This window comes from Engystomops pustulosus, chromosome 2 (assembly GCF_040894005.1).
Source record: "Engystomops pustulosus chromosome 2, aEngPut4.maternal, whole genome shotgun sequence".
Classification (NCBI taxonomy): domain Eukaryota; kingdom Metazoa; phylum Chordata; class Amphibia; order Anura; family Leptodactylidae; genus Engystomops; species Engystomops pustulosus.
The window spans coordinates 155,566,148-155,594,143 of NC_092412.1; the positions used below are offsets into that span (position 1 = coordinate 155,566,148).

At 42.5% G+C, this 27,996-nt stretch overlaps 1 protein-coding gene across 3 annotated transcripts; it reads right to left on the reverse strand.

Moving 5' to 3' along the window:
* Positions 1 to 849: 849 nt before the first annotated feature.
* On the reverse strand, positions 850 to 26,747 carry DHDDS (dehydrodolichyl diphosphate synthase subunit). Of its 3 annotated transcripts, none has more exons than XM_072137050.1 (10): positions 26,578 to 26,747; positions 26,176 to 26,250; positions 25,973 to 26,089; positions 21,707 to 21,849; positions 18,483 to 18,533; positions 18,091 to 18,207; positions 16,535 to 16,636; positions 16,050 to 16,164; positions 3,119 to 3,226; positions 850 to 1,105 (listed from the first exon to the last, which is right to left on the reverse strand). In XM_072137050.1, the coding sequence occupies exons 2-10, from the start codon at positions 26,236 to 26,238 to the stop codon at positions 872 to 874; spliced, it is 1,050 nt and encodes a 349-aa protein (XP_071993151.1). In that variant the 5' UTR covers positions 26,239 to 26,250; positions 26,578 to 26,747; the 3' UTR covers positions 850 to 871. The 3 variants fall into 3 exon arrangements, with proteins under 3 accessions (XP_071993151.1, XP_071993152.1, XP_071993153.1); XM_072137051.1 differs by lacking the exon at positions 26,578 to 26,747 and adding an exon at positions 26,453 to 26,532; XM_072137052.1 differs by lacking the exon at positions 18,483 to 18,533 and having other exon boundaries at positions 26,578 to 26,731.
* Positions 26,748 to 27,996: the final 1,249 nt, after the last annotated feature.

Below are 27,996 nucleotides of genomic sequence, written 5' to 3' on the forward strand. Positions count from 1 at the left end.
GATCAAACTTAGCTGTGTGAAACATCCCTTAGTCTGTTATGGAGAGATGGTTTCTCCTCTTTTCATCATTTAGAATGTACTATTTAACAAAAAAAGGAAGGAAGTATACCATGACTACTGTTTTCTTTTTTTTGTCAAACTGGTGCTCTCCAGCTTCTGACTATTAGGTGTAGCAAACTGACAACTCCATGTCCTGGATAGTACACAACAAAGTAATCCTGAAACCTGTAGCAACAACAAATGCAGTCGCCTAATTTAAAAGGGTATTTTGATTTGAGCAAATGAATGTTAATGTTTTTATGATAAAAAAAAGTTAATACATAAAGTATATTGGAAAATTGTATAATTCCTAATGGTTTTCTGGATATCTTCTCCCTGTCCTATAGAATGCTTCTATGTTTACTACCAATTGACATAAATTTGACCATGTCACACAGGTGCGCGGCTCATAATAAAACACAGCTCCGATTACTCTCTGTGATACCAAGCTATGCTTTCTATTCACTGGAAATGAACACAGAAGCTTTCTACAGAATGACAGCAAGCAGGGATGTAGAAAATTATGAGGAATTGATACAGAAAGTATATTGCAAAATTTTATAACTTTTTATAATACAAAAAATGACATTTATTTGCTGAAATGGAAACACCTTTTTTAAGATGGATATTGTCTAAAGAAAACAAGGTTATTTCAATATTTCCCCCTTCCTGTCCAACCTGGGTGTACTGAGAGATTGCTTTGGAGGTACAAGTAAGGGCATTTTCAAATCACTTATGTTTCTAAACTCACCAAGGCATGATTTCCGTTAACTGTTCACAATAAACACATGAGAAAATGTGAAACCATGCTCGAGAACAATAATGTTACCATTTAATTTGTACAGAGTGATTCTAAAAAACTCTCTCTTTTCCTTTCCAGTGACTTTAAAAAGTTTTGTGTCCTCTGTTCTCTTTCTGTCCGACACTCTAGTATAAATCCCTGAAAAACCTTTTTCTTTTCTTCTCCATTAATGTGCTCAACACTAGACATCTTCTGTTGTGCCCAGGTCTGGTCAGCTTCATTCTGAAGTCTAGATTGCTCCCTACTGTACAATTCTCTGGCTTTCTGTGGAAAGAAAAAACATACTTAGTATTTATACAAAACGTGTAACATAAGCAACAGTTCCACACTGTAAAGAACAGCTTAGTAAATTTTACCTACCTCTTCTTAAAATTAAGAATATTTTAGCAAAAATAAAACCATTTTGGATCATGCACTGGGTGGCTGACAGGGCTACAACTGTAAAAAAAGACTATAAATTAACACTGCTAAACCTGATGAACAAAAGATGTATAAACATCAAAGGTGGTCTGTGGCACAAATCCTCTTGCACCATTGAAGTAGACCCACACAAGTTGCAATGCATCCTCTATCTAGACTAAACAGATGACAGATCGCCGTTTTTCCTCTTCAGAATGTTCTAGTCAAATGTGGCTGTGTGCGTTTGCACCGGTAAATGGATATGTACATTGCATTTTTGTACACTTTTTTATAATTAGTGCATTAGTCATATGTGCCTGTATCATATTAAAGAAAGTTAAGTTGCGTTTTATAACTATAGTTTTTGACACACAGGCGTCAAAATCTGCCCTACAAAAATGCGATGGTGCTCCTTCCCTTCCATGCCCGCCATGTGCCCAGACAGCAGATCCTCATGTGAATTTGAGAGAATGCTGTTCAATTTGTGATCTTTCTAGCATCGTAACAAAAGGACACAAAACTAACATTTACCATATCTAAGCTTTGTGCTGGCGTCATTTTATATTACTAAAATTAGTTACTATCTGTCTGAAAAACAGAACATTTAGAAAATGGCTCATTTTTCAAAATGTTTACCAATGATTTTTAATAAATAAATTCTAAATATATCAACCAAAATTTCCAACTAACTTGAAGTAGAAAATGTCCCAAAAAAACAAACTCAAAAACACTCGGGTAAGTTAAAGAGCTCTAAAGATATTAGTGGATAAAGTAACACAAGATGGTTTTGAAAAATATGCCTTCGTCATTAAGGCACAAATGAGTTTGGTCACTAAGGGGTTGAAGGAAATTTCGTAATTTATTATGCATTAGTGGAGTCTGAGCCAGTCCATTTTATCACAACTCCACCAAAATGGTCACCTAAAACGAGCCCTGGTCAGCACCATAACAGTACAACAGTTCACTTTGACGTATTATTACACGTTCAACAGTGGCCAACCATAGCTTCTTCCATATACATCTATAACAGTACAGTTCTGTATATTGCCTGCTTTATGGCAATCTATAAAGTTTCAGTCCCACCTTGGAAAAAAAGTCATGTTAGGATTTCAGGATGCATTGATATTTTGGTACCTTTTTCATTTTAAAAAGGGGCAAAATGGTTCAATACCAGGATTTCTTGTGGTTCAATCCTGAGAACATGATCACTGCTCCACCAAACAGAGTGTGGAGACACAGGCAGTGCAATTCTGTGCTGTGGTGCTTGAGGTATTTGTAAATTAAGTCTTAGTACCCCTGTGCTAGTGCCCCTGATCAGTGTAATCTGAAAGATCTGTGTTCATGTGTGTCCTAGCTAGGTCTAGAAGTCTGGGACCAAGGCTGAACAGGTTAAAGGCCCTTTTTTTTTTAATAAAGTTGCTCCTCTTGTCCTGCTATCCATTGTCCAGTGGACCGATGGGCATGCATGCCTCAGTAAACAAACAGTGGACAGGCTTTGGCGAATGTACGGTTAAGTGTTTTTTTTTTTTAACCGGCACCCACCTTACCCCAAAGCCATTTGCACCATGTCTAAAACACATGTGTCAAAAGGCACCCTCAGGGTTACCGAAGTGTCTGTCTGTGTGCCAGGTGAAAACTACAAAACACACACACACACACACACACACACACACACACACACACACACACGAATAAGAATTTTACCAATAAACCCCAAAACAAACAAATAATCACCCTTTATTCTATAATAAAAAATAGAACATTAAGTAAAATCCTATCGTATTATGTATTGTTGCGTTTGTTGTCATTTTCTAGAGACGCCGAACATTGTATTCCAATTATGTAGCATATAATAATATGTATAACCAATGTACTAACCTGGATTGCACTGTAGTTATACTGATAACGTAGAACAGCCTCACATAAGTTCCAAAAAGTGTACTCTGGCCACAAGACGGACTGGAATACCAAACAGGCATGTGAAGTCTGAAAAAATAAATAAATAAAAAAGGAGCATCATTATGTGACTTTGAAATCCATTGCATCCTTTTCTTTGTCCACCTATAAGTTAACTGAAGGCAGCATGAAATAATGACGGGTTCTATCATTACAATGAACTATAACTAGAGATGAGCGAACATACTCGTCCGAGCTTGATGCTCGATCGAGCATTAGCGTACTCGTAACTACTCGTTGCTCGGACGAATACTTCGCCCGCTCGAGAAAATGGCAGCTCCCGCCGTTTTGCTTTTTGGCGGCCAGAAACAGAGCCAATCACAAGCCAGGAGACTCTGCACTCCACCCAGCATGACGTGGTACCCTTACACGTAGATAGCAGTGGTTGGCTGGCCAGATCAGGTGACCCTGGGATAGACTAGCCGCTGCCCGCGCTGCTCGGATCATTCTCTGTCTGGATGCCGCTAGGGAGAGAGCTGCTGCTGGTCAGGGAAAGCGTTAGGGTGTTCTATTAGCTTACTGTTAGGCAGGAGTGATTGTACAACAACCCAACAGCCCTTCTTAGGGCTACAATAACGTTATACTTTTTTTTTTTATTTGCTTGTGGCTGGGCTTGCTGGCACTAGTAGTGCAGCTAGTACCATATTGTGAGGAATTAGCAGGGGGACTTGCTACCGTTGTGTTTAGCTCTTAGTGACACACATATCCACCTCAAACACCAAAGTGGGAAAATTTATTAGGGGTTTGATTTCAATTCTGCCAGTTTCTTTTTATTTTACGTTTATTTTTTTAATAACTCAGTGTCATCTCATCTTGCATAGTAGTGTGCTTTCATACTTGGCTAGAAAATAGCCATAGGAGAATCCAAATGGCTTACTTACGCCTACAGTAGCGTTATATATATTTGATTTCTGGTTGATCTGCTGGTGGCTGTATTTGCTGCAGTGCATCTACTAGCAAATTGTGAGCAATTTGTAGTGAGACTTGCGACCACTGTGTTTTGCGCTTAGTGACGCACATATCCATCGCAAAGACCGAAGTGGGAAAATTTATTAGGGCCCGGGGTTGTATTTCAATTAGGCACAGTCTGCCATTTCCTTTTTTATTTTACGTTTATTTTTTTCATAACTCAGCGTCATCTCATCTGGCATAGTAGTGTGCTTTAATACTTGGCTAGAAAATAGCCATAGCAATAGGATAGCATCGTTTGGTTTTAAAAACTAAAAAACACACACAAAAAAAAAAAAAAAAAACACAAAAAAAAGTAAAAAAAAAATTAAAGTTATAACTCTCATTTTCAAAATGTTTAACCCGAGGGCTAGGGGTCAGAGGCCGTGGTCCTGGGCGGGGTGAGACACCACCTGCTTATGAGGGAGCAGGGGAACGCCGCAGAGCTACACTCCCTAGGTTCATGTCTGAAGTTACTGGGACTCGTGGTAGAGCACTGTTGAGGCCAGAACAGTGCGAACAGGTGATGTCGTGGATTGCCGACAATGCTTCGAGCAATTTGTCCACCAGTCAGTCTTCCACGCAGTCCACCCATGTCACCGAAATCGGCACTCCTCCAGCTCCTGCACCTCAGCCTCCTCCCCCCCAGTCTGCCCCCTCCCAGCAAAATTTGCCATTTGAACCGGCATACTCTGAGGAACTGTTTTCTGGACCCTTCCCACAGTCACAAACCACTTGTCCGGTTGCTGATGAGCAATTTTCCGATGCCCAGGTTTTCCACCAGTCGCAGTCTGTGGGTGATGATGACCTTGTTGACGTACTGGAAGAAGTGTGTAAAGAGGTGTCCGACGATGAGGAGACACGGTTGTCAGACAGTGGGGAAGTTGTTGTCAGGGCGGGAAGTCCGAGGGGGGAGCAGACTGAGGGATCGGAGGATGATGAGGTGACAGACCCAAGCTGGGTTGAGAGGCCGGGTGAACACAGTGCTTCTGAGACGGAGGAGAGTCCTCGACCAGAACAGGTTGGAACAGGCAGTGGTGGGGCCAGACGGAGAGGCAGGGCCAGAGCTGGTGCATCAGCGCCAAATGTGTCAACTAGTGAAGCTCCCGTGGCGAGGGCTCCTGCGGCGAGGGCTAGATTTTCAGAAGTCTGGAGGTTCTTTAAGGAAACACCGGATGACCGACGGACTGTGGTGTGCTACATTTGCCAAACCAGGATCAGCAGGGGTTCCACCACTAATAGCTTAACTACCACCAGTATGCGCAGGCATATGAATGCTAAACACCCCACTCAGTGGCAACAAGCGCGTTCACCTCCGGCCGTGCACACCACTGCTCCTTCCCCTGTGTCAGCTGATAGTCAGCCCCCTGCCCAGGACCCTGCCACAAAATCCCCATCGTCGCCTCCACGATCCTCCACAGCATCCACCAGCGTTCAGCTCTCCATACCCCAGACGCTGGAGCGGAAACGCAAATATAGTGCAACCCACCCGAACGCTCAAGCCCTTAATGTGCACATCTCCAGATTGCTAAGCCTGGAGATGCTGCCCTATAGGCTAGTAGAGACCGAGGCCTTTCGCAGCCTCATGGCGGCGGCCGCCCCTCGGTATTCGGTCCCCAGCCGCCACTACTTTTCCCGATGTGCCGTCCCAGCCCTGCACCAGCACGTGTCAGACAACATAATCCATGCCCTGACCAACGCCGTTTCTGACAAGGTCCACCTGACCACGGACACGTGGACGAGTGCTGCCGGGCAGGGCCACTATATATCGCTGACGGCACATTGGGTTAACTTGGTGGAGGCTGGGACCGAGTCTGACCCTGCGGCTGGTCATATACTGCCGACGCCGAGGATTGCGGGGCCTACCTCGGTCCAGGTGTTTCAGGCCTACTATGCCTCCTCCTCCTCCCACCCCTCCTCCACCTCCTCCTCCGAACGACCACCCGTGGGCATGGCGCCATCAGTCGGTAGCTCTAGGCACAGCAGCAGTGCCGTCGCTAAGCGACAGCAGGCGGTGCTCAAACTGCTGAGCCTAGGCGATAAAAGGCACACCGCCCAAGAACTATTACAGGGCATCACGGCGCAGACTGATCTGTGGCTGGCACCGCTGAACCTGAAGCCAGGCATGGTTGTGTGTGACAACGGCCGTAACCTGGTGGCGGCTCTGCAACTCGGCAGACTGACACATGTGCCATGCCTGGCCCATGTGTTAAATCTGATACTTCAGCGTTTCCTCAAGACATACCCCAATCTGTCTGATTTGCTCACGAAGGTGCGCCGCATCTGTGCGCATTTCAGGAAGTCCAGCACAGATGCTGCCACTCTCAGGGCAGCGCAGCGCCGCCTACAACTGCCCGCTCACCGACTGTTGTGCGACGTGCCCACGAGGTGGAATTCAACACTGACCATGTTATCCAGAGTTTACCAGCAGCGCCGAGCGATTGTAGACTGCCAGATGTCAACTTCCACCAGAACTGGTAGTCAGGTCAGTCAGCTTCCTCAAGTCTACAATGAGGAGTGGACGTGGATGTCTGATATCTGTCAGGTGCTGAGTAACTTTGAGGAGTCAACACAGATGGTCAGTGGCGATGCCGCCATCATCAGCCTCACCATCCCGCTGCTTGGCCTGTTGAAAAACTCTCTGGTCAGCATGAAGTCGGAAGCTTTGCGCTCGTCACAAGAGACGGGGGAAGAAGATTCCCTTGTTGATAGCCAAAGCACCCTTAGGTCTGTTTCTCAGCGCATATCGGAGGAGGTGGAGGAGGATGAGGAGGAAGAGGAGGAGAATGTTGGCGAGACACAAGAGGGGACCATTGTTGACCCTTCACTGTTCAGCGTGTATGGGCAGAAGAAGAGGAGTTGGAGGAGTTGGAGGAGGAGGAAATGGACAGTCAGGCCAGTGAGGGGAGTGAATTCTTACGCGTTGGTACTCTGGCGCATATGGCAGATTTCATGCTAGGCTGCCTATCCCGTGACCCTCGCGTTCAAAGAATTTATTCCAGCACCGATTACTGGGTGTTCACTCTCCTGGACCCACGGTACAAGCAAAATCTTTCCACTCTCATCCCTGGAGAGGAAAGGAGTGTGAGAATGCATGAATACCAGCAGGCCCTGGTGCACAAGCTGAAACAGTATTTCCCTTCTGACAGCGCTAGCGGCAGAGTGCGTAGTTCTGCGGGACAAGTAGCGAGGGAGAGTAGGCGAGCAGGCAGCTTGTCCAGCACTGGCAAGGGTACGCTTTACAAGGCTTTTGCCAGCTTTATGTCACCCCAGCAAGACACTGTCACCTGTCCCCAGTCTCGGCAGAGTAGGGCTGATCTTTACAGAAAGATGGTGAGGGAGTACATAGCTGACCATACCATCGTCCTAAATGATCACACAGCTCCATACAACTACTGGGTTTCAAAGCTGGACATGTGGCACGAACTGGCGCTGTACGCCTTGGAGGTTCTTGCCTGCCCTGCCGCTAGCGTCTTGTCCGAGCGGGTTTTCAGTGCAGCTGGTGGCATCATCACCGATAAGCGTACACGCCTGTCAACTGACAGCGCTGACAGGCTGACGCTTATCAAGATGAATAAAGCCTGGATTTCTCCTAATTTCCAATCTCCACCAGGTGAAGGAAGCTCAACCTGAATAATTTATCCACTCCTCCTCCTCCTCATTTTCCTCCTTCTCCTCCTCTTTGTACAGTAAAGCAGAGGAAACTGGCTATTTTTTGACAGGGCCCACTGGCTCTAGCTATAGTACTTTATGCATTTAATTTTTCTGGAGGGCCACCGACCCGGTCCTCTGTTTTAAACAATTTTTGGGAGTGCCACATACAGGCACTCAATCTATTCCATTTTTCTGGAGGGCCACCTACCTGCTCCTCTGGTTTGAAAACTTTTTTGGACTGCCACATACAGGCACTATCCAAATACAATTGTCTCCATAGCAGCCTCCACACGTTGTCTCCATTGCTACCTCCAAAAGTCGTCCATATAGCTGCCTCCATACATCGTCCCTTTATCAAACGAGGTCTGTCAGGCCGAAATTTGGGTTGTTCTCATGGATTCCACATCAAAGTTGTTAACTTTGTCGCCACCCTGCTGTGTTATCCACAAAATACACTGGCAAACTTTTACCATTTACGGATATTATTTCAGCGCTTCTTGCGCATCTGTTTACATTCCCCTCACCCGCCATATCCTAAACTTATAAGAACGCTACTACACTTGATCTTATACAAAAGGTTCTTAGAAGTGCTGTTTGGGGAGTAGCCTAGAGACAGGGGCTTGGATTGGCGAAAGCTCGCCTGGCAGCGGAGCGCCAGCTCCATGCCAAGAACCAACTAACATAGTTTTAACTGCAGCACCTTTAATCTACTACTAGTTCACTGCCTCCATACATGCCCGCCTTATCAAACGTGCTGTGTCAGGCAGAATTTTGGGTTGTTTTCATGGCTTCCACAACAAACTTGTTAACTTTGTCGCCACCCTGCTGTGTAATCCACAAAATATACTGGCAAACTTTTACCATTTACGGATATTATTTCAGCGCTTCTTGCGCATCTGTTTACATTCCCCTCACCCGCCATATCCCAAACTTATAAGAACGCTACTACACTTAACTTGGTGCAGGCTGGGACCGAGTCTGACCCTGGGGCTGGTCATATACTGCCGACGCAGAGGATTGCGGGGCCTACCTCGGTCCAGGTCTCAAAGGCCTACTATACCTCCAAATCCTCCCACCCTTCCTCCACCTCCTCCTCCTCCGAATTACCATCCGTGGGCATGGCGCCATCAGTCGGTAGCTCTAGGCACAGCAGCAGTGCCGTCGCTAAGCGACAGCAGGCGGTGCTCAAACTGCTGAGCCTAGGTGATAAAAGGCACACCGCCCAAGAGCTATTACAGGGCATTCCACATCAAACTTGTTAAGTTTGTCGCCACCCTGCTGTGTAAGCCACAAAATATACTGGAAAACTTTTTTCATTTACGGATATTATTTCAGCGCTTCTTGCGCAGATGTTTACATTCCCCTCACCCGCCATATCCCAAACTTATAAGAACGCTACTACACTTGATCTTATCCGAAAGGTTCTTAGAAGTGCTGTTTGGGGAGTAGCCTAGAGACAGGGGCTTGGATTGGCGAAAGCTCGCCCGGCAGCGGAGCGCCAGCTCCATGCCAAGAAACAACTAACATAGTTTTAACTGCAGCACCTTTAATCTATTACTAGTTCACTGCCTCCATACATCGTCCCCTTATCAAACGAGCTGTGTCAGGCAGAATTTTGGATTGTTTTCATGGCTTCCATGTTAACTTTGTCGCCACCCTGCTGTGTAATCCACAAAATATACTGGCAAACTTTTATCATGTACCGATATTATTTGAGCCCTTCTTGCTCACCTCCTTTGGTTCCTCTCTGCTACCCATTGGTTTGAAGCATGAGTCCATTTAGGGTATGTCGCCATGCCACTCTCTAGCCTTCCGCTGCTGCCGCTGCCTCTGCATGCCGTCCCCTATAGTGTCAGGGTCAATTATTGGATGTTTTAGATGCTATCTAGCTTCATTCTGTCACTCTGTCATGGCCATGCTGTTGCCCATAATTTTGGCATAATGGTGCATTTAAGCAGCCTCAGAGGCATCCATGCATGCTGCCCCTGCTGTTTCCTGTCCATTTCCGTGGTGTTTCCATCCTTTTCTGAGGTTCCCAGGTGTTTGGCCAAGCTTCCCTGTGCAGAGCCTTGGTCCCCTTGAAAAATGCTTGAGTCTCCCATTGACTTCAATGGGGCTCGTTACTCGAAACGAGCACTCGAGCATCGGGAAAAGTTCGTCTCGAATAACGAGTACCCGAGCATTTTAGTGCTCGCTCATCTCTAACTATAACCAATATTATTGGTGGAAATAATATTTGTCCACTATGATAGAAAAAAAAAAAAAAAAGATCTACAATTCAAAATATATCAATAATGGGGTATAGGAAGTATTTAGCTGTGTTTTTTTAAATTACAAAAATTTTCCATGCGAAGGTCAGACAAGCAAATCTTAAAGCATGAACGCTTAACTGCTCTACCCCGAACCTCACCCCGACTGCTAGCCGCCAGTGAATATAAGTTGATATTTCAGCGTGAGGCCAGCACACAATCATTATAGGGACATGCCTGGACAACATTTACTATACCCTATAACAGTGATGGCGAACCTATGGCACGGGTGCCAGAGGTGGCACTCGAAGCCCTCTCTTTGGGCACCCAGGCCATCACCCAGCACAAAGATCTCCATTCAGGATTCAAGACTTGAATCAAGGAGGTGTGGACAGAGCTTGATTATCATTGTAGCCCCTTCCCTGGACCTGTGATTCATCCTGTTAAGGGGACTTTAGAGGGAAACTACAATAATAATACAAATTTTTCCTTCTTTCTCCTGTATTGGTGTCCTCAGGGCGCCAATATGTTTGAAACCTGTTATTTTAAATTGGCATTTGACATGTGGCTTTTGCTTGTAATTTCGGCACTCGGTCCCTAAAAGGTTTGCCATCACTGCCCTATAAGATATGTTTGGTGGTTTAATAGCCATGCGGCTGGTGACAGGTTCCCTTTAATGGCGAGTGTCATTACACAAATTTTTGAGGACACGTCTTTAGCGATAAACTGTGCGTTAATGAGGAAGAATTTATTGACCAGGAGAATCTAACGCTTTTAAGTAGAGGTATCATGCTCCTTTCATGACATTACAACCACCTCACAAGTGTAAAATAGGGCAAAACAGAAGAACACTTCATCACAATGACCATGTACTAGAGCAGTGGTGAAGAATCTATGGCACGCAGAGCCCTCTCTGTGGGGGCTGCATCTGACCTGCTCTGTGCTCACTAGTGCTGCCTTAGAGACACAGCAGCAGGTTACTGCCTGCCCCTCCCCCCCTGCAGCCCAGGAACACCAGGAGAATGAGGCAGAACGGCCAGAGCATACAGTGCGCCCAGTGAGTACAGAGAAGTCATAAGTGCAGCAGGAGCTTCTCTGTGTTTTTCACAGGCAGCAGTCAGGTGGCTTTGTGACACTAAACAACTATAGGTCCTTATTGTTTAGTGTCCCAAATTGCCCTCTATGACAGAAATTTATGGCCCCATATATACTGCCCCTGGCCCGGATCCCTTGACGCTGTGCTATGCTGCCAGTGACGCCTGGGTGCACTACACTGCCCTCACAGACAGCATGGCACAGGTGCCCAGAGCTCCGGAGCAAGGGAGGTGTGTGTATATATATATATATATATATATATATATATATATATATATATATATATATATATATAGCCACAGACATATGTGGTGATTTGGTCGAAAATTCACCTGCCTGTGTGACCATAGTGTCCCTCACTGTATTTGCTTACTGATATTTATGGTGATGTTGGTCTTTCTATATTGGTCTGTTTATTATAAGTATGGCGATATTTATCTTGTTGTAATGGTCATCATACTACATTATTATATGTCCCTTATAGAATGGGACTGTCGGTAATTTTAGGCTAAATAGCCATGTTGGCACTTTACAATGATTACATGGACTTTGGTTTGCAGTTTGGGCACTTGGTCTCTAAAAGGTTCGCCATCACTGTACTAGAGCATTCATTATGCCCAGGAGACAAACCTTTGGGGGGACAGAACACGGGGAAGATCACAGTGAGAACTGCATAATTTCAGCCAAGAATGGAAACAATGGAAGGAGACACTAGCAGCCCGACAGCAGAAACAAGTATCGTTAACCATAACTGCTATTTGATGAAGTTCTTCAAGGGTATAGCAGTTATGTTGAAAAAAAAAACTTTGTCTGGATCAAGAAATCCCTGGCGCACACCACAAAAAAAAGAGGATTCAACTTCCTTCCAGTCCTCAACAGACACGTCTGAAATGTCTCCTTTCCATCGCAGAAAAGCCTTATCAAAGGGCCTACTATGGGTTGCAGAAGAGCATAAGACTGGGTGACTGGCCTAGAGAGCTCCGGCATGCCTAGTAACTTCTCTAAGTAAGTGAATTCCACTGTCAGGTTGAGGGAACCAAATCGAGCCTGGAATACATGGCGCAGCTCATTATAAAGGAAGGAAGCAACTGCTGGGCGCAAAACCGGTCTTTCAGTTCCATAAAGGAAAAGTAACTCAGAATCTAAGGACAGTAGCTGGTAAAAGAATTTAACCCCACACCCTCCCACATAGTCCAACCGGGGAGAGACATCAAGTGGGTTAACCAGGAGTTTAACCATTAAGGCATCATAGGGGATGGAAGGGCAGGTAATTGGTACGCATTTATTTAACAGAGACTACACCATGTTTAGTTATTGAAGCTCTTACAGTATGGAGCTGTAAATCCTGAGAGTTAAATAGATTTGTTCTTAGTTCATATAAATATTGTCTCAGCATACGCAAGTGGGCAATTTGTAGACATTGGAAGAGTTGCTGTAGAGCAGACAGCTGGTAAGCTGAACCGCATAAGCTACAAAAGTGGCACAGCTATTAACAGGAAATCCTATAGCAATGAGTGTTCAGCTCAGGTTCCAGAGAATCCAGAGACTGCCTAAATATTTGTGAGATAGATTTCCACCTAAGGGCTGCCTAAAGGACTGATAATTCTGAGCTAGATAAGGCTAAAAGAAAAAGGTGAACAAGAAGGACATCAAAAGACCTTGGAGGTTGTATCAACCAAGGAGATATCGGATTTCGAAGAAAGAATATTACAAAAGTAAATATGATCATGGTCAGGAGGGAATGTATAAGGGGTGGGGTTTCAAATAAAGAACATTCTGAACTACTTTACACTACCATAAAGAATAACACTTAGAGGGAATCCTACCCAGTGTAGCTGCTAAGTAACATTATTTTTCAGTTGATAATTCCATGTCAGAAATTAACTTTAGAAATATTAGACTGAAGTGCTTTGTGGGACAGCAGCTGAGCACCTTGGGGTTTGGGTTGCATAGCAATAACAACACCCCATGCTACACTTGATGAACTGATGAAGGTCATATAAAAAGACAAACATATTCTAATTTGCATGCTATATTTCAATTAAATTGTGAACTTGAATAAAATAAGATTGCATTATATTTGGGTACCAAGTATTAATTCATTGCAACCTTAGAACTTCATTATTTAAACCTTTTAACTTCACTAATCAGCAAGAGAAAGTTTAGTGAGGGCAACATAGGAAAGGTGTTGTACATGCTGTGGCCAGTTAGGTTGGAAAACCCACCTAACAGGTTCCTTTTAAAACGGAAATGCCCAATAGGCTTGTCAGGGCACTTTGTTACACGAATTTAAAAATTGCCCAAAACGCAATTTTCAACTCTATTCACACAATGAAATATATAAAGCTAAGTGTATATATGTATGTCTGCTAAATGTGCCCCAGACCGGCAGTCGCTGGAATGAGAGTGAAAGTCACTGAAAGCAACAGACAGACACTGAAAGAGACTGCCGGCGACAGACAGTCACAGTCTATAGATACATATAAAAATTTTTTGTTAACCCATTTTATTTTGTTGCAGCTAAGAGCAGTTACTTACTATCCCGGGCAATGACGGGAGCTATAGCTAGTTACATATATAAATGATATATATCCCAAGTATTCTGTCTTGAGCTGTACAAAGCTGAGTCATATATGTAAACACATATTGAAACCAAAATAAAGCAGTGCTCCCTATTTAAAGAGGCACTGATATTTAAATCCTCAGCACTTCATCATATGTGGTGTGTAAGGCACCACCACCACAGTGACCAAATTTCAATTTTCCACATCCAAATGAATCGAGAAGACGGAATTCACATCATCTCAGCAAAATTGAGATAGTTATTGCTAGACATAGAAACATGAGATTTGTGCATGGTAAAGAATCTGAAAGGCTGCGACGTGTCCTACATTATTCCACAGGTTGTAGTAAAATTGATTGTCTGAGCTCTAAGGGCATCAAAGGTTGATATTTGTGGTTTTCCAGTGAACTGATCTGAACCATATAACAATTTGATGTCCAAATACTTGTGTTGTATATTCCATCAACTTCGATGATAAACTTTTTTATGGACGAGTATTTGTTTTGAGTCCTAGTCTTCTTAACTGAATTGCATTATAAGATCTATACATTTATACTTCTTACTTTAGATAATACACTAATTATTTTGTATTACTCAATTCTACTTTTTTAACGTATGGATTTTATAATATTAGGCTAGTGATACTAACATGGGAAAGTATCACTTGTCATGAGCAACTGCAATCTATGGTACAGTTATGCGTTTCTCAATGTGAATGACATTGAGCATTTACAAGCTGCAATTGTAGGCATGGTCTACATGGAGAAAAATGCTCAGATGGTGTGCAGCTGGAGTGTGGAGGGACTCCGGTAAAACCACCAGCGTCATTAACATATGGATCAAAGTACTTTTTTTGTTGTTACAAAGATGCAGCCAGCGACAATCTATTATATAGGGCAGTGATGGCTAACCTATGGCACTGGTGCCAGAGGTGGCACTCAGAGCCCTTTCTGTGGGCACTCAGGCCATCACCAGAGAGGACTCAGGGTATGTTCCTGCAGTCCCAGACAGCCCAGGACTTGCTGTGCACAGAGATATTTTAAAGTGACAGCTCTACCTGGGACTATTTTCTGCTATATTGGTGCCTCAGGGTGATGGTATCAATGAAAACTGTGACAGAGAAGGGAGTATAAATCACAAATTACATTTCTGTGTTGGCACTTTGCGATAAATAAGTGGGTCTTGGTTGTAGTTTGGGCACTCCGCCTCTAAAAGGTTTGCCATCACTGATATAGGGTATGCCATGGTTAAGCTGTTTTTAGAAATTTAATGAGGTTTTTTTTTTCTTTGAAGAAATCTACCACAACAGGAGCTATCTTCTGCTGCAGTGATTTTCAACCTTTTTTGAGCCGTGGCACACTTTTTATACTTAGAAAATCCTTGGGCACACCACCAACCAAAATAGCACAAAATGACACTAAAACAGTCATAAAAGGCCTCCCTTTACTAATAAAAACACCCTAGCCGCCCCCCTTTACTAATTAAGAGCCCCTAGCCGCCCCCCCTTTACTAATTAAGAGCCCCTAGCCGCCCCCCCTTTACTAATTAAGAGCCCCTAGCCGCCCCCCTTTACTAATTAACAGGCCCTAGCGGCACCCCCTTTACTAACTAAAAGGCCCTAGCGGCCCCCCCTTTACTAATTAAAAGGCCCTAGAGGCCCCCCTTTACTAATAAAAAAAAAAGACCCTAGCTGCCTTCCCTATACAAATAATAACCCTTACCCTTATACTTATAATACTTACCCTTGATGTCTTCTTCCGCGTACCTTCACTCCTAATGGCGATCCGCCCACCTTCTGTAGCTCCTGCACCGCGCGCCTCTGGACACGTGACTTACGCGACCTGACGTCAGGTCGCGTCAGTCACGTGACATGGGCCGCGCGGTGCAGGAGCTACAGAAGGTGGGTGGATCACCGACGCGGGGCTTGTAGGTAAGTATGGGGCAGAAACACAGGGGCGCGGGGAACTTGCCCCGCGGCACACTCAGCCATGTGCCGCGGCACACAGGTTGAAAATCACTGTTATACTGAACGCGGGGGCTGCATGTACAATAAAATTGATTGTGGGTACAGTTTATATAAAATTAGCATTATAAATATTCTAGTTCATTATGGGGAACTACGTAGAAAATATTGGATTTGGTGGGTTGATGGATCACTGTGTATATGCCAATATATTATTAATAGACAAAACATTGGGGTGGTGAAGTCTGTAAAGACTATTAGGATGTTTTTATGTCCCAAAATTCCTGATAGTTCCCCTAGCTTTACCAAAACAAATATTTATAAATTTAACATAATTAAAAAAAAAAAAAAACACAATGTTGTTGCAGGAAAAACTCTCACCTGCCAAAGAAGAAAGTCACTGAGCCGTACTTCACCAGACGTACGGATAAGAAGGTCTGGGTCAGGGGAGTGTGAGGTATACAAACACTGGTCAAGAAGATTCTCTGTCACATCCCTAATGAAATAATTGATGGGGTTAAAGAGAGAGAAAAAAAAAAAAATTTACATACATCTCTGCAAGTTAAATCTTAAAATGGAGTTCAAAAAGGTTCAACCATTGATTAGTATGAATGTGAAAGACAGCAACTATTAGGTCTATTGCCCACAAGTGAGTTTGATGCCTGCAACTTGCACACAACTGGGCGGAGGGCCATAAATTGGAACAGAACTCAGCATGCCAGTTCAGTTAGGGCTTATGAATGTTCAGGTCCAATATTACATTCAGCATGCAATGCAAGCTGCACACATCAAACTCGCTCAAGGGCAATATTCCTTAATCCAACAAATATACATTCATATTATACGGGGGGAAAAAAGACACATACCTAGGTTCTATTAGACCTTCTTGCACTCCCCTGGCTACCTCACAAACTGCATTGGTGACCTCATGTCGGGATGTATAGGCAAAGCAAACATTTAAAAAGCACCTTAAAAAGACATAAGACTAACGTCAATTGAAATATATATATACACACAAACAAACATAATTTAATAGCATTCAATTAACCCTCTTTAAAGTGAACCTGTCATCAGGAACGTTATTTTTAGCTGGTTCTAATAGCCTTTTGCCTCTTCCAGCATTCTGATTAATTTCAGTAGTTTTGCATTTCCTGGCTCCCTGCCAGGTAAGTGCTTGTGTCCGTCTCCTCTCCTCCAGGAAGAATGCATGAGGAGACACAGGCACACACAGGCTGCAGCTGCTCTCACCAAGACTCGCCACATGCTGCTGGCAGGGGGCCATGTAATGTAAAATAAACTACTGCAATAATTCAGAATGCTGACAAAGGCATTTTTGAAATCTGTATAGCATAGGTTATTGGAACCTGTCACCAGCTAAAAATCACATTCATTCTATACTTTTCTTCTCTTAGGCACTTTTTAACACTTAGGTTAAACATCATACAAACTATTTAGTCATTTCTCCAAACCATTTAGTAGGGCTGGCAGACAATCATAAAATGTCATATCGCTCATGCCACTATTGAGGAATCCTAAAAACTAAACCGGCTTGTTTATTTAATCACTGAAATGTGGCCCTCCAGAGACTAACAAAGATAAGATCAGTGATCCCCAAGGCCAAAAACTACTTTATTAAAGTGGGTAATTTTCTTTACTAATGTAGCAGAGCTGAGTCAAAGCCACTGTATGTGAGACTCTCTCAAGGTTCCAGCACGGAATTGTGTACAACTTACTACTGACCCTGAAAGTGAAACTATAGGTCTGTAGCTGAATATTGGCAGGCGGTCCCCAAGTACTAATTCCATATTAGGATCATGTGTGTAGTAGGTAGACCTGTCAATCAGGAACAGAAAACTTATACTAATATTGCTTTATTTTTTGTAATAAATACACACCAATGCTCCCAAGAAGCGCATTCGATTTTAGTGGTGCAAACATGTCTTCCTGATGGCATGCATTATAAAAACAATCTTGTGTATTTATACTAATATTGCTTTATCAGTTGTAACAAGGTTTCTCCTATGCTCTCTGTATCATTGGTTTGTAGGTTACATTTCTTTCTTGTCTGTCATGTGATAAAATCTTTAAATACTATGCTCAAAGTCAGTTGCTACAACATGCCAAGGGCGCTTGAGTTCCGAAATGTGTCCAACCGTTTTTTTTTTTTTTAATGTTTTAATGGCCCCTTAATGTTTTTAAATCTTTCTGAATAAATGTGTTCTCAATTAAAGTATTCTAAACCTGGATGCTGGAAATATTTGTTCTTCCTGGATACCCCAATTTATTGTTTCTACAGTACTGGTACCCCAATTTATTGTTTCTTCCATACATCTTATTGCTTCAGAGTAAACAGCACCACAAACATGACATCAGAAAACAAAATCAACACAGCGTGAACTGAAATACTTGCACAACCACTTACTTAGAGTAAGCCTTTGTTTCTAGCACTGCTTGTGCAATAAGTTTCTGGATGTCTAGAGGAAGCAAACTCAGGTCACCGATCACTCGTATACAAACTTCATGCTTCTGAAGTTTATCTCTGTAGAAGATATCAGTTGAAATATAAAATATTTAGCACTTATCTTAGTGTCTATTATAATAATTAGGAATGGAACATGACCACCATGGCCAGTGAGTGGCTGAGGAGACACATAATCAATGTACATAGTGTCATCACTTTCAGTATGACTAAGACAGAACCAGCAGTGCTTGTTTAGGAGTGATCTTAGAGCATAACTGTAAAGTATACAAATGTTTCCTAGCTTTAATTTACATTAATTTGCTATCTGCTAACAGGCTAGAAGCGATCACTACCTTATCTCTCTGGCAGTCTTTGTGGGTGTTGGTTGCCATGTGATTCCGTACCTAGATGGAGGAGAGCGGCTGGAGGGGTTACTAGCACATGCACTCTTAGGATCAGTAAAAGCTCCAGGCAGCTGCAGGACCTGCCGTGATGTCATAAACATGTGACCAGTAATGGTATGTAGCAGAGCTGTTTGTGTTTGAAAGTTGGGATACAGTAGAAATGTTTATGTATTAAAGTTGCACGATGCATTGAAATCTTGGTACTTATACAATACTTTCAAAGCCAGAATGGTTCAATATCAGGTTTCTGTTACTTGCGGTACAGAATGACTTCTACAGACTCTACACACTCCTTGTATCTGTCTGCAGAACAAACATCGGGCAGGGAATCCTTTGTGTAAGAGTGTCGGTTTAGCTGCAGAGCAGGGACCACGTCATCAGGGAGACCTCCCCCGACACAAGGTCTCCATTGTATTCAACTAATGACATTTTTGGACAAACCCCAGACTTTAAAAGGGGTTATCCGGTTATAAAAAATTACTTAGAGCCGAGCTGGGGCGGGCTATTTAAAAATAATCAACTTGTACTTACCTCCTCTGTCGCTGCCGATGTCCAGCACCGTGGTCCGTTTGGTCTGTGCCCCTGTTTGTTTACAGGGGCACAGAAGCTGCGCGCACAGGGAGCTTCCGGCCAGCGATGGGAAATGGTGTCGGATGAGAGCTTCTGGCCGGCAGGAAGCTCCCTATGCACCCTTATAGACAAACCGGCGCACAGATGAGACTTACCGCGGGACATCAGCAGGTACACGTTTATTTTTTTTAAATAGCCCACCCCAGCCTGGCCCTAAGTAAATTTTTACACCCGGATAACCCCTTTAACCCACAACCTCCACACTCCACCTGCCCATCTTCTCAGAGCTAATATTCAGATGATTATGAGATGATTATCATTGAGATTATTTTTATTATAGAAATGATTATTATTATGGAGATTATAATATTTTAACTCCTTTAGGACCAGGCCCTTTTTCGCTTTTGCATCTTTATTTTTCACACACCTTCAAAAATCTGTAACTATTTTAATTTTCCAAGTAAAGAGCTCTGTTATTATTTGTTTTCTACGCAACAAATTGCACTTCATAATGAAGGTATTTAATATTCTATACCCTATACTGGGAAGCAGGAAAAAAAAATTCTAAATGCAGTGAAAATGATGAAAAAACGCATTTGAGCTATTTCTTGTGAGCTTGGATTTTAAGGCTTTCAATGTGTGCCCCAAATGAAAGGTTTTCTTCATTCTTTGGGTACGATCACCTAGATAACAAATTTGTATAGGTTTTATAATGTTTTCAGACATGTACAAAAATTAAAACCTCCTGTACAAACTGTGATGCTGCCATGTGTTCATCTTTTTTTTTCCTATGTAGACGTTTTATAGTGTAGGTGGACATGTTTTAGGGTGTGTGAACAGTTACACATACAATTCCACATGTGTTAATTCATAGTTTTGATGCCTTCAGTGTGAATCTACAATTTTTATAGTCATGAAAATACAGAGAACTCTTTGAATGAGAAGGTGTGTCCAAACTTTTGGTCCGTTCTTTATCTATTAGCCCTATATCTTAGGATAGGAAGAAGCCAGCAGCATGATGCGGGTATTGTTGGAAATGTTGTCAATGGCTCTTGCTATAACTTTTTTTTTTTTTTTTTTTTTTTTTTATCAAGTAACTTTACAGTTACGCTTTAAGAATGATGCTTCTACCATCACAACATACCAGCACCCACACAAAACATGTATTATTGTCAAATATCTTACTTTGTGTCCCCCTGAATCTTTTAAAGAGAACCTGTCATTAGAGTGCTATTTTTCACTGGTGACAGTTTCCTATACAGACTATACAGTAGATAGCAATGACATTTCTGGGTGACTGTGTTAGAGAAATATGCAATATTAAACTTCACCTGGGTCCCTGCCAGCACTCACAGCCAAGTCCTGAGGGCTGTTTCAAAACAGTAACGTCCACCTAATCATTTGCATATATCACTGCCCTGTGAACCCCTTACTTTTCTTCCCCGCTCGTCTTTGACATGCAAAGTGAGCAGCAAGGTGGTTCGCCCGCGTGAGGTAGAACACAACTCACTATGGAGTTTGCGTATCTCTGTCACCTCACTGTCTAGCAACAGTGCCCAGGGAAGCGGCGCGGCGAGCCACGTTGCTGTTCACTGTGAATTTCAGAGATAAATGGCTAACTGTGCGGTGAGCCAACATAATTAGGAGGGGGAAAACTGATGTGATGAAAGGGATGATGTGGAGGGGGCTTAGCTGCATAATGGCGAGTGGGGCATACAGGGCATAGATTTTGCAAATGATCATTCATTGCCATTTACTGTATAATATGTATAGTTACCTGTCACCAGTGAAAAATACAGGTTTCCCATAAAATCTGTATCTCTTGTGTTTCCACCAACTAACCAACCTGATTCCAATAATTCCTTTACATAGTGTCATAGTACCATCATACTTTTAGGCCACCAAATCTACTATCTGTCAGGTTATGTTTGACACTCTATTCAAATGTAAGTTGCAGCTATCTGCACTTCAAGAACATCTCCAGAATCTGCCCTTTTGTCTAAACACTCCAATATACTCATCTTCATCACTATAACCCAATACAGTGGGGGGTTTTTTCAGGAGTCAAGCAGACATTGTTTATTATGTTTATACACACTTGGGTTAAAGAAAAGTTAGTTAAAAAAAGAAACTCAGGAAAACCCATTAAGTAATCATACATATGTATAAATAGTCTCAAAGACTTTTCTTGTGCTGCACCATTCTTGAGCCCAGAAAGAAGAAAATGTGCACTAATAATATATCGTTCAGGTCCATCATATTCTTCAACTCCTAAAACATGAGCCCATCATTTAGCACTATGGAAAGTACCTTAATATTTTTACATCTAGATTAACTGGGTTGAATAATGGCACCATAATGCTGCACAAATACGAACGTACACATTTTACCCTAGTTGAAATGGTCAATTAATCTATTACTAGGTAATTGTGTCTGCATGTTTACCCATAGAATTGTTGTGGAATATGTAGGCGTCATGGAGAGTAAAATAATTATCATAAACTGAAACTGCCAGTAACTAGCGAATTTCACCCATATAGCATCTAGACAGTGCATATAATTTTCCACCGATTTGAAGTCCAAACAAACTTTAATGTTCTTACTTTTCTTCCAGAAGACGTGTGAACTTCTGGCGAGCTAGTTCCATAAGACCGTCCACTTCTTCTTTCGAACGCTTAAAATTCTCAATGCTAAATGCATACACAGTCACTTCACAAATTCCAAGGTTTAAGCACCAACGTAATGTCTACACAGAAGTGGGGAACAAAGTTAGTTAATTTTTGTTCATGTATGGCTTAAAAGAAAAAGTGCACGTTAACCACCACAATTTTTTTTTTCACCTGCTTCCTAATCTTGGTACACCATGGCCAATGAGACTGAATTGGCAGTGTGGCGTTATCAATTTGCTTGAATCTAGTCAGACTGCCATCATGTGGTGGAAAAGCTGTACAAGGCATCATGAATGTGAAATTGTGAAGCTGGTTAGGGCTGGCATGGCCCAGTGCATGAGCTGACTGTCTGAGCTGAAAAACGATTGAGCTCATCCATTCCTGGCAGAAGCCTTTTTCTATCGTCATCGATACACAAGTGATACGCAGGACGTTTTTTTCCTTCCCATGAAACTGCAGTTGTGTGCATTAAGGCTTATTTGGTTGTATCAAATGTTGAACGCTGGATAGCATATACACAGTAGTGTGTTTAAATTCAATGGGCGGCAGTTACTTTTACATAGAAAACAATGTTATAGAACTCCAAAAGGGTCCATTTTAAAAACATTAGGGAAGAATTATCAGAAGTGTCAGAGAGCAAAACTGTTCTAGTTGATCATGGCACCCAATCAATTATTTTACAATGGGTGGGGTGTTACGGCATTGTTCCCATTGGCAGATTTCCAGCTCAACTGCATATAAAAAGTGAAATGCTTTTCATACTTACTGCAACTTGTTTTTTTAATACAAGCCAGCATAGTTTAGACCAGTGTGCAGTATCCTTTACTACCTTTATGTGGAGACAGTTTACTGCCTTATTGGTGTATCTTCACACAGAGAATGAAATGGAGGTAAAACCAATTAAAATATGTCTAAACTTTCCAGAGAAATCAGGAGTACAGTTTGCACTTAAAGTGAACCTGTCATCAGGATTTGGAATGTTGATCTTATGACCGTTTCCCATAGGCTTATTTAATTAGGGTTAGTGCTTCCACTCACTTTCAAAAAGTTGATAAACAGTATACCTTGCTCATCATCATTATCCGCACACTGCTCTCATAACTTCCACCCCATCCTCTCATGAACATATTTAAAGGAAACCTACCACTTGTAGTGGCAGGTTTCCGATGGAAATACCGGGCACCAGCTCAGGGTGAGCTGGTGCCGGAGCTTATTTTAGTTAGTGTTTTAAACCGTGGTATCGCGGTTTAAAACACTTTTTAACCCCTTAGCGCTCTGCGCCGTAGCTGTACTGCGCTGAGTCCCGCGAATAGCGCTCAGCGCAGTACAGCTACTGCGCAGAGACGATGCCGGTTCAGCGCTGTATAGCAGCCGAACCGGCATCGTTAGCCGCGGGATTTCAACGGTAATCTACCGTTGACATCCCCGGCTAACACCCGCGGTCGGAGTGGGCTCCGATCGCGGGTGTTTAACCCGTTAAATGCCGCGGTCAACGCGACCGCGGCATTTAACATGCCTTCTGGGGGTCTTTACATCACAATCGGCCCCCCCGCACCGTTTTCGGGGGGGCCGATTGCTGTTTTGGCACCTCTGGGGTCCGATCGGGACCCCAGAGAAGCCTGGAGGCTTTACCTTTAAGATGGCGTCTGTGACGTCATCTTAAAGGCAAAGTGTCAGCCTATGCATCTGCATAGGCTGGCACTGATAATACCCTGCAATACATTAGTATTGCAGAGTATTATCAAGAACAAGCAATCAGATGATTGCTTGTTCATATCCCATGGTGGATCATGTAAAAAAATGTAAAAAAAATGTTTTTCAATAAAAAATTACTTTATAAATCACTAAAAATGCCCATAAGCCCCAAAACATATAAAGAGACATATAACACTCAAAAAGGTCTAAATCATAACACAAACCCCACATATATAGTATCACCGCGTCCGTAACAATCCATAGAATAAAACTAAATAACTATTGAACCCATATGATGAACGCCGTAAAAAAAAAACGTTAAAAACCCGCCAAAAATTATGATTTTTACCTATTATATCCCACTAAAAATGCAATAAAAAGTGATCAACAAAACATATGTACTCCAGAATGATATTGTTGCAAAGAACAACATGTCCCGCAAAAAACAAGCCATCAACCAGCTCTGTAGCCAAAAACGTAACAATGTTATGCCACTTGGAAGACGGCGATGCAAAAATGATAGATTTTTCCCCACATTAGGGTTTTATTTGGCAAATTTAGTAAAACATAAGAAAAAATATTCATGTCTGGTATCCCCGTAATCGTATCGACCCATAGAATAAAGATAACAGGATTATTAGGCTATACGGTGAACACAAAAAAAAAAAAAAGTAAAAAATCCAGTACAGAATTGATGCTTTTCTACTCATGACCTCAAAAAAAGTTCCAAAATTTTCAACAATAGGTGATACCAACCCCAAAATGGTAACACTGGAAAAAGCATCTCGTCCCGCAAAAAAAATGCCGTCACATGGCCCAAATAACGGAAAAGCGAAAATGTTATAGCCTTCAAAAGGGGGCAACGAGGAAACTAAAATCCTGGCAGCTGCAGGGTGCTCCTTCCCTTCTGCGCCTTGCTGTGCCCCCATAACACAAGTAATGTCCACATGTGGGGGGTCGCTGCACTCAGGAGAAATTGTAGAACAAATTTTATGGTGAGTTTTCTCTTTTTATCTTTTGGAAATGTGTAAATTTTAGGGCTAGATGAACGTATAACCGACAAAATTTGACCATTCTAAATTTCACCGCCATTTTGATTCAATTACTATGAAGATCTCAAGGGGTTAACAATCTTTGTAAATGCTGTTTCTGATAGTTTGAGGGGTGCAGATTTGAAAATGGGTTGGTTATATAGGTGGTTTTGTTGCTAAATATGTAAAATTTGATTTCAAACAGTATTTATCCCCAAAATAGTCAATTCCGAAAATACGGAAAAGCGCTATTCGATTTGTAGGCCGCGTGACGTCAAAATAAATGATCCAGACATTTCAAAAATTATGAAAATGTAAAGTAGACAAATGGGAAATGTTATTCTGCAAGTTATTTAGGTGGTAAATCTATCTGCCTGAAAACGCGGTGATTTTGAATTTCGAAAATGGCAAATTTTTCTAAAAATTCATCACTTTTTTCTTTTTTTTGTAAATAAACGCAAAACGTATCAGCCAAAATTTACCACTAAAATGAAGTACAACATGTGGGGAAAAAACAATATCAGAATCGCTTTGATAAGTAACAGTGTTCAAAAGTTATAACCATATAAAGAGACGCAGGTCAAATTTCAAAAAAAAGTTGCGAGCCTTAACCTGCAAACAGGCTGCGTCCTTAAGGGGTTAAACGTTATAGCCGGCGCAGGCAGGTACGCGCTCGGCGCTTACCGTGCACGCGGCTCTCATTCACTTCCTATGTAGCCGCGTGTACGGTAAGCGCCGAGCGCGTACCTGCCTGCGCCGGCTATAACGTTTAAAAAGTGTTTTAAACCGCGATACCGCGGTTTAAAACACTAACTAAAATAAGCTCCGGCACCAGCTCACCCTGAGCTGGTGCCCGGTATTGCCATCGGAAACCTGCCACTACAAGTGGTAGGTTTCCTTTAAGAAAAATTGTAAAATGTTTCAGTTTTGTATTTTAGTAGGTTGTAATTGAAAAAGTGAAAAGTTAGATATATTCATGGATATCTCTATACGTTTAATTTTTAACCATTTATGAAATTACACTGCATCTAGTCTTATACACTACAGTGCTCATTTACAAAAGTGTTTCTCCACCCGTGGGTCACGACCTCTTTGAGCATTAAACAACAGTTTTACAGTGATTGCCGAAGAACATCATAAATATGTTTTCTGATGATCTTAGGGACGAGACACTGCTCTCCTCTCCCTACCATCCAGACAAGCACTTCTCCAGGACCTTGAATGATTTAAGAAGAACGAGTCTTCACATCACATGCTTCTTGCATCACAACAAGGTCTCGGGTGCTGCCTGCTCGGACTCAGTAAGTAATACTGGTTACTCTGAAGGAACACAGTAACCAAGATTCATAACAGTAGCAAATTTACAGCTATGAAGTAGCAATGAAAATAATTAGTGAGTTGGGAATCACCTCAATATGATGGTGGTCGCAAAATAAGGAAGGTTGAGAACCATTGATTTAAGAAAATCCCTAACCTCTGCAAGCTTTTCAAATCCTTGTGAATGGCCTTCTTGTCTTTCCACATGGCATTTTTTGGCATATCTTCGATTTCCGTCCATGATAAATGCAACATGTTTGGGCATGGGACCAGCCTGTTTTAAAATAAGATATCATGAAAAGATTGACTTGGCATTGCTGGTGATCATACTATATGTCCTCAGCACAAGGATTTACCTACCTTAAGGACATTTGCACATAAGCGTTCAATAAGTGACAGCTCCTTGTCACGAATCCAAGACATGATGAAACAAATCTAAAATGGTAGGAAACTTGTTACGGAAGATATCCTTTAATCGCAAGTATGTGTTTCCATTACATCAGAATACAGTCTCAGCACAGATAGTGGGAGAGAACATAACAATCCTGACACACCAGTCCATATGGTACCACCCTCCATGGCCATACACACACTACTGAAGAGATACACGCTACACGCATGTCCTTGTATGTTATACCAGAGCCAATGCCCTGAAGCGGGACAGGGGCTGGCTCTGGTCCGCTTGTTCTGTGAAACACTATAATAACCTGTACAGTAGTTAATGTGACACATGCGCTTTTTAATACAACCGACCGACCTTACCTGGTCTAATCGTCTTCTTATGTATGACACTTCCGCATTCACAGGCAGCCGAAGCCGCGCAGAAGTCTGACGTCAGCGGGCACCTGCTCATGACGTCTTCATGCGGTTAGGTTGAGCGGGAGTGCAGGACTGGACCAATCCCTGAAGGTTGAGGTGTTGTAACTAATATGATGGTGGTTGTCGTGCGGCTGCGTGTTAGGACAATAAAAGTAATGGTGGTTGCTGGCGGGTTCACATTGGAGGGCATAGACGGTTTTCACGCTGGTCTTCATCCATTGCGCACATTTACATAATCAAAAACTAGTACCAGTTTTTCTTGGTTATTGTACTATTGGTTTTCACTCTGTCCACAAGCCATATCTTTTAGATTTTACAGCGTTGTATGAGGCTTTTATATGATGGACTTGTACTTGCTGATGGCAGTATTCAATAGTCACTGCCATGTGGTGCCTGGCAAAAAAAAATCCAAATGTGCCATGTTCCAATGGGTTCTATTTTTACAGCTTACTCTGTGTGATTCAGTGTACACCACCTCTCAGGTACCGCTATCACTGTTTAGAACCAGATTCTAAGTGCTAAGGGGTTTGACACAGCCCCATCGCATATGTGTTTCTATGGAAACGCATGTGACAGGTAACCTGCATCGGTGTCTTGCATTTAAACAATAGAAGATATTAGATTGTGAGCCCCATGGGGACAAGGACCAATTTGGAAAACTCTGTGCAGCGCTGCGTAATCTGTGTGTATAAATAAAGGAATTATTATTAATTGTTAAGATACTGGGTGCTGGTTACAAATCACATGTGCTTCCATAGAAACACATATGCTATTGGGCTGTGGCACACCCTTGTGTGCTTGGATTCTATATCTAAACAAAGTCAAAACGGTATGTGGGCTCTTTATCTTTGGGTCTCTGCGATCACAGAGATAACGAATTTCTATAGGTTGGTTACGGTATGTATTCACTCTTTACGTACCAGGCATTCCTTGAAATTTTTGCATGTCAATGCTGAGAGAAATTTTCGTAATTTTGACAAGTACAAAGAAAACTGAAATTACAGCATAAAGAATTATACTTGAACCCATAAAACCATATATTTCATGGCAAGAAAAGTGCCTCAAACAGAAAATAATTTGCTTTAAAGAGGACCTGTCGCCCTAAAAAATGCACTAGAATCTGCTTACTAAAGTAAGATGCTCCTAGTACTAGCCCTCCAATAAAACTAGCAAACACTGCATCGCCATGCCCTCGGAGTATCGGATCAAACTTACAGTGGACCTGCGTATTCAGGAGAGGGCGGTCCAAGGAGGCGGTGACTGCAGCATGAAGCCAGGCAGTCACCAATGTCCTATGATGTGGGCTGTAAGCTTGGTCTGGCGTTCTGAGGCTTTGGCTTTTCAGTGTTTGCTAGCTTTATC

What these genes read in the sequence shown, in the direction of transcription:
- DHDDS (XM_072137050.1), bottom strand. Translation starts at nt 26,238, where the DNA reads ATGTCTTGGATTCGTGACAAGGAGCTGTCACTTATTGAACGCTTATGT. An exon ending in GAAACAAAGGCTTACTCTAA is followed by an intron (nt 16,637 to 18,090) that starts GTAAGTGGTTGT and finishes TGTCTTTTTAAG; the next exon opens with GTGCTTTTTAAATGTTTGCT. An exon ending in GAAGGTCTAATAGAACCTAG is followed by an intron (nt 16,165 to 16,534) that starts GTATGTGTCTTT and finishes TTATTTCATTAG; the next exon opens with GGATGTGACAGAGAATCTTC.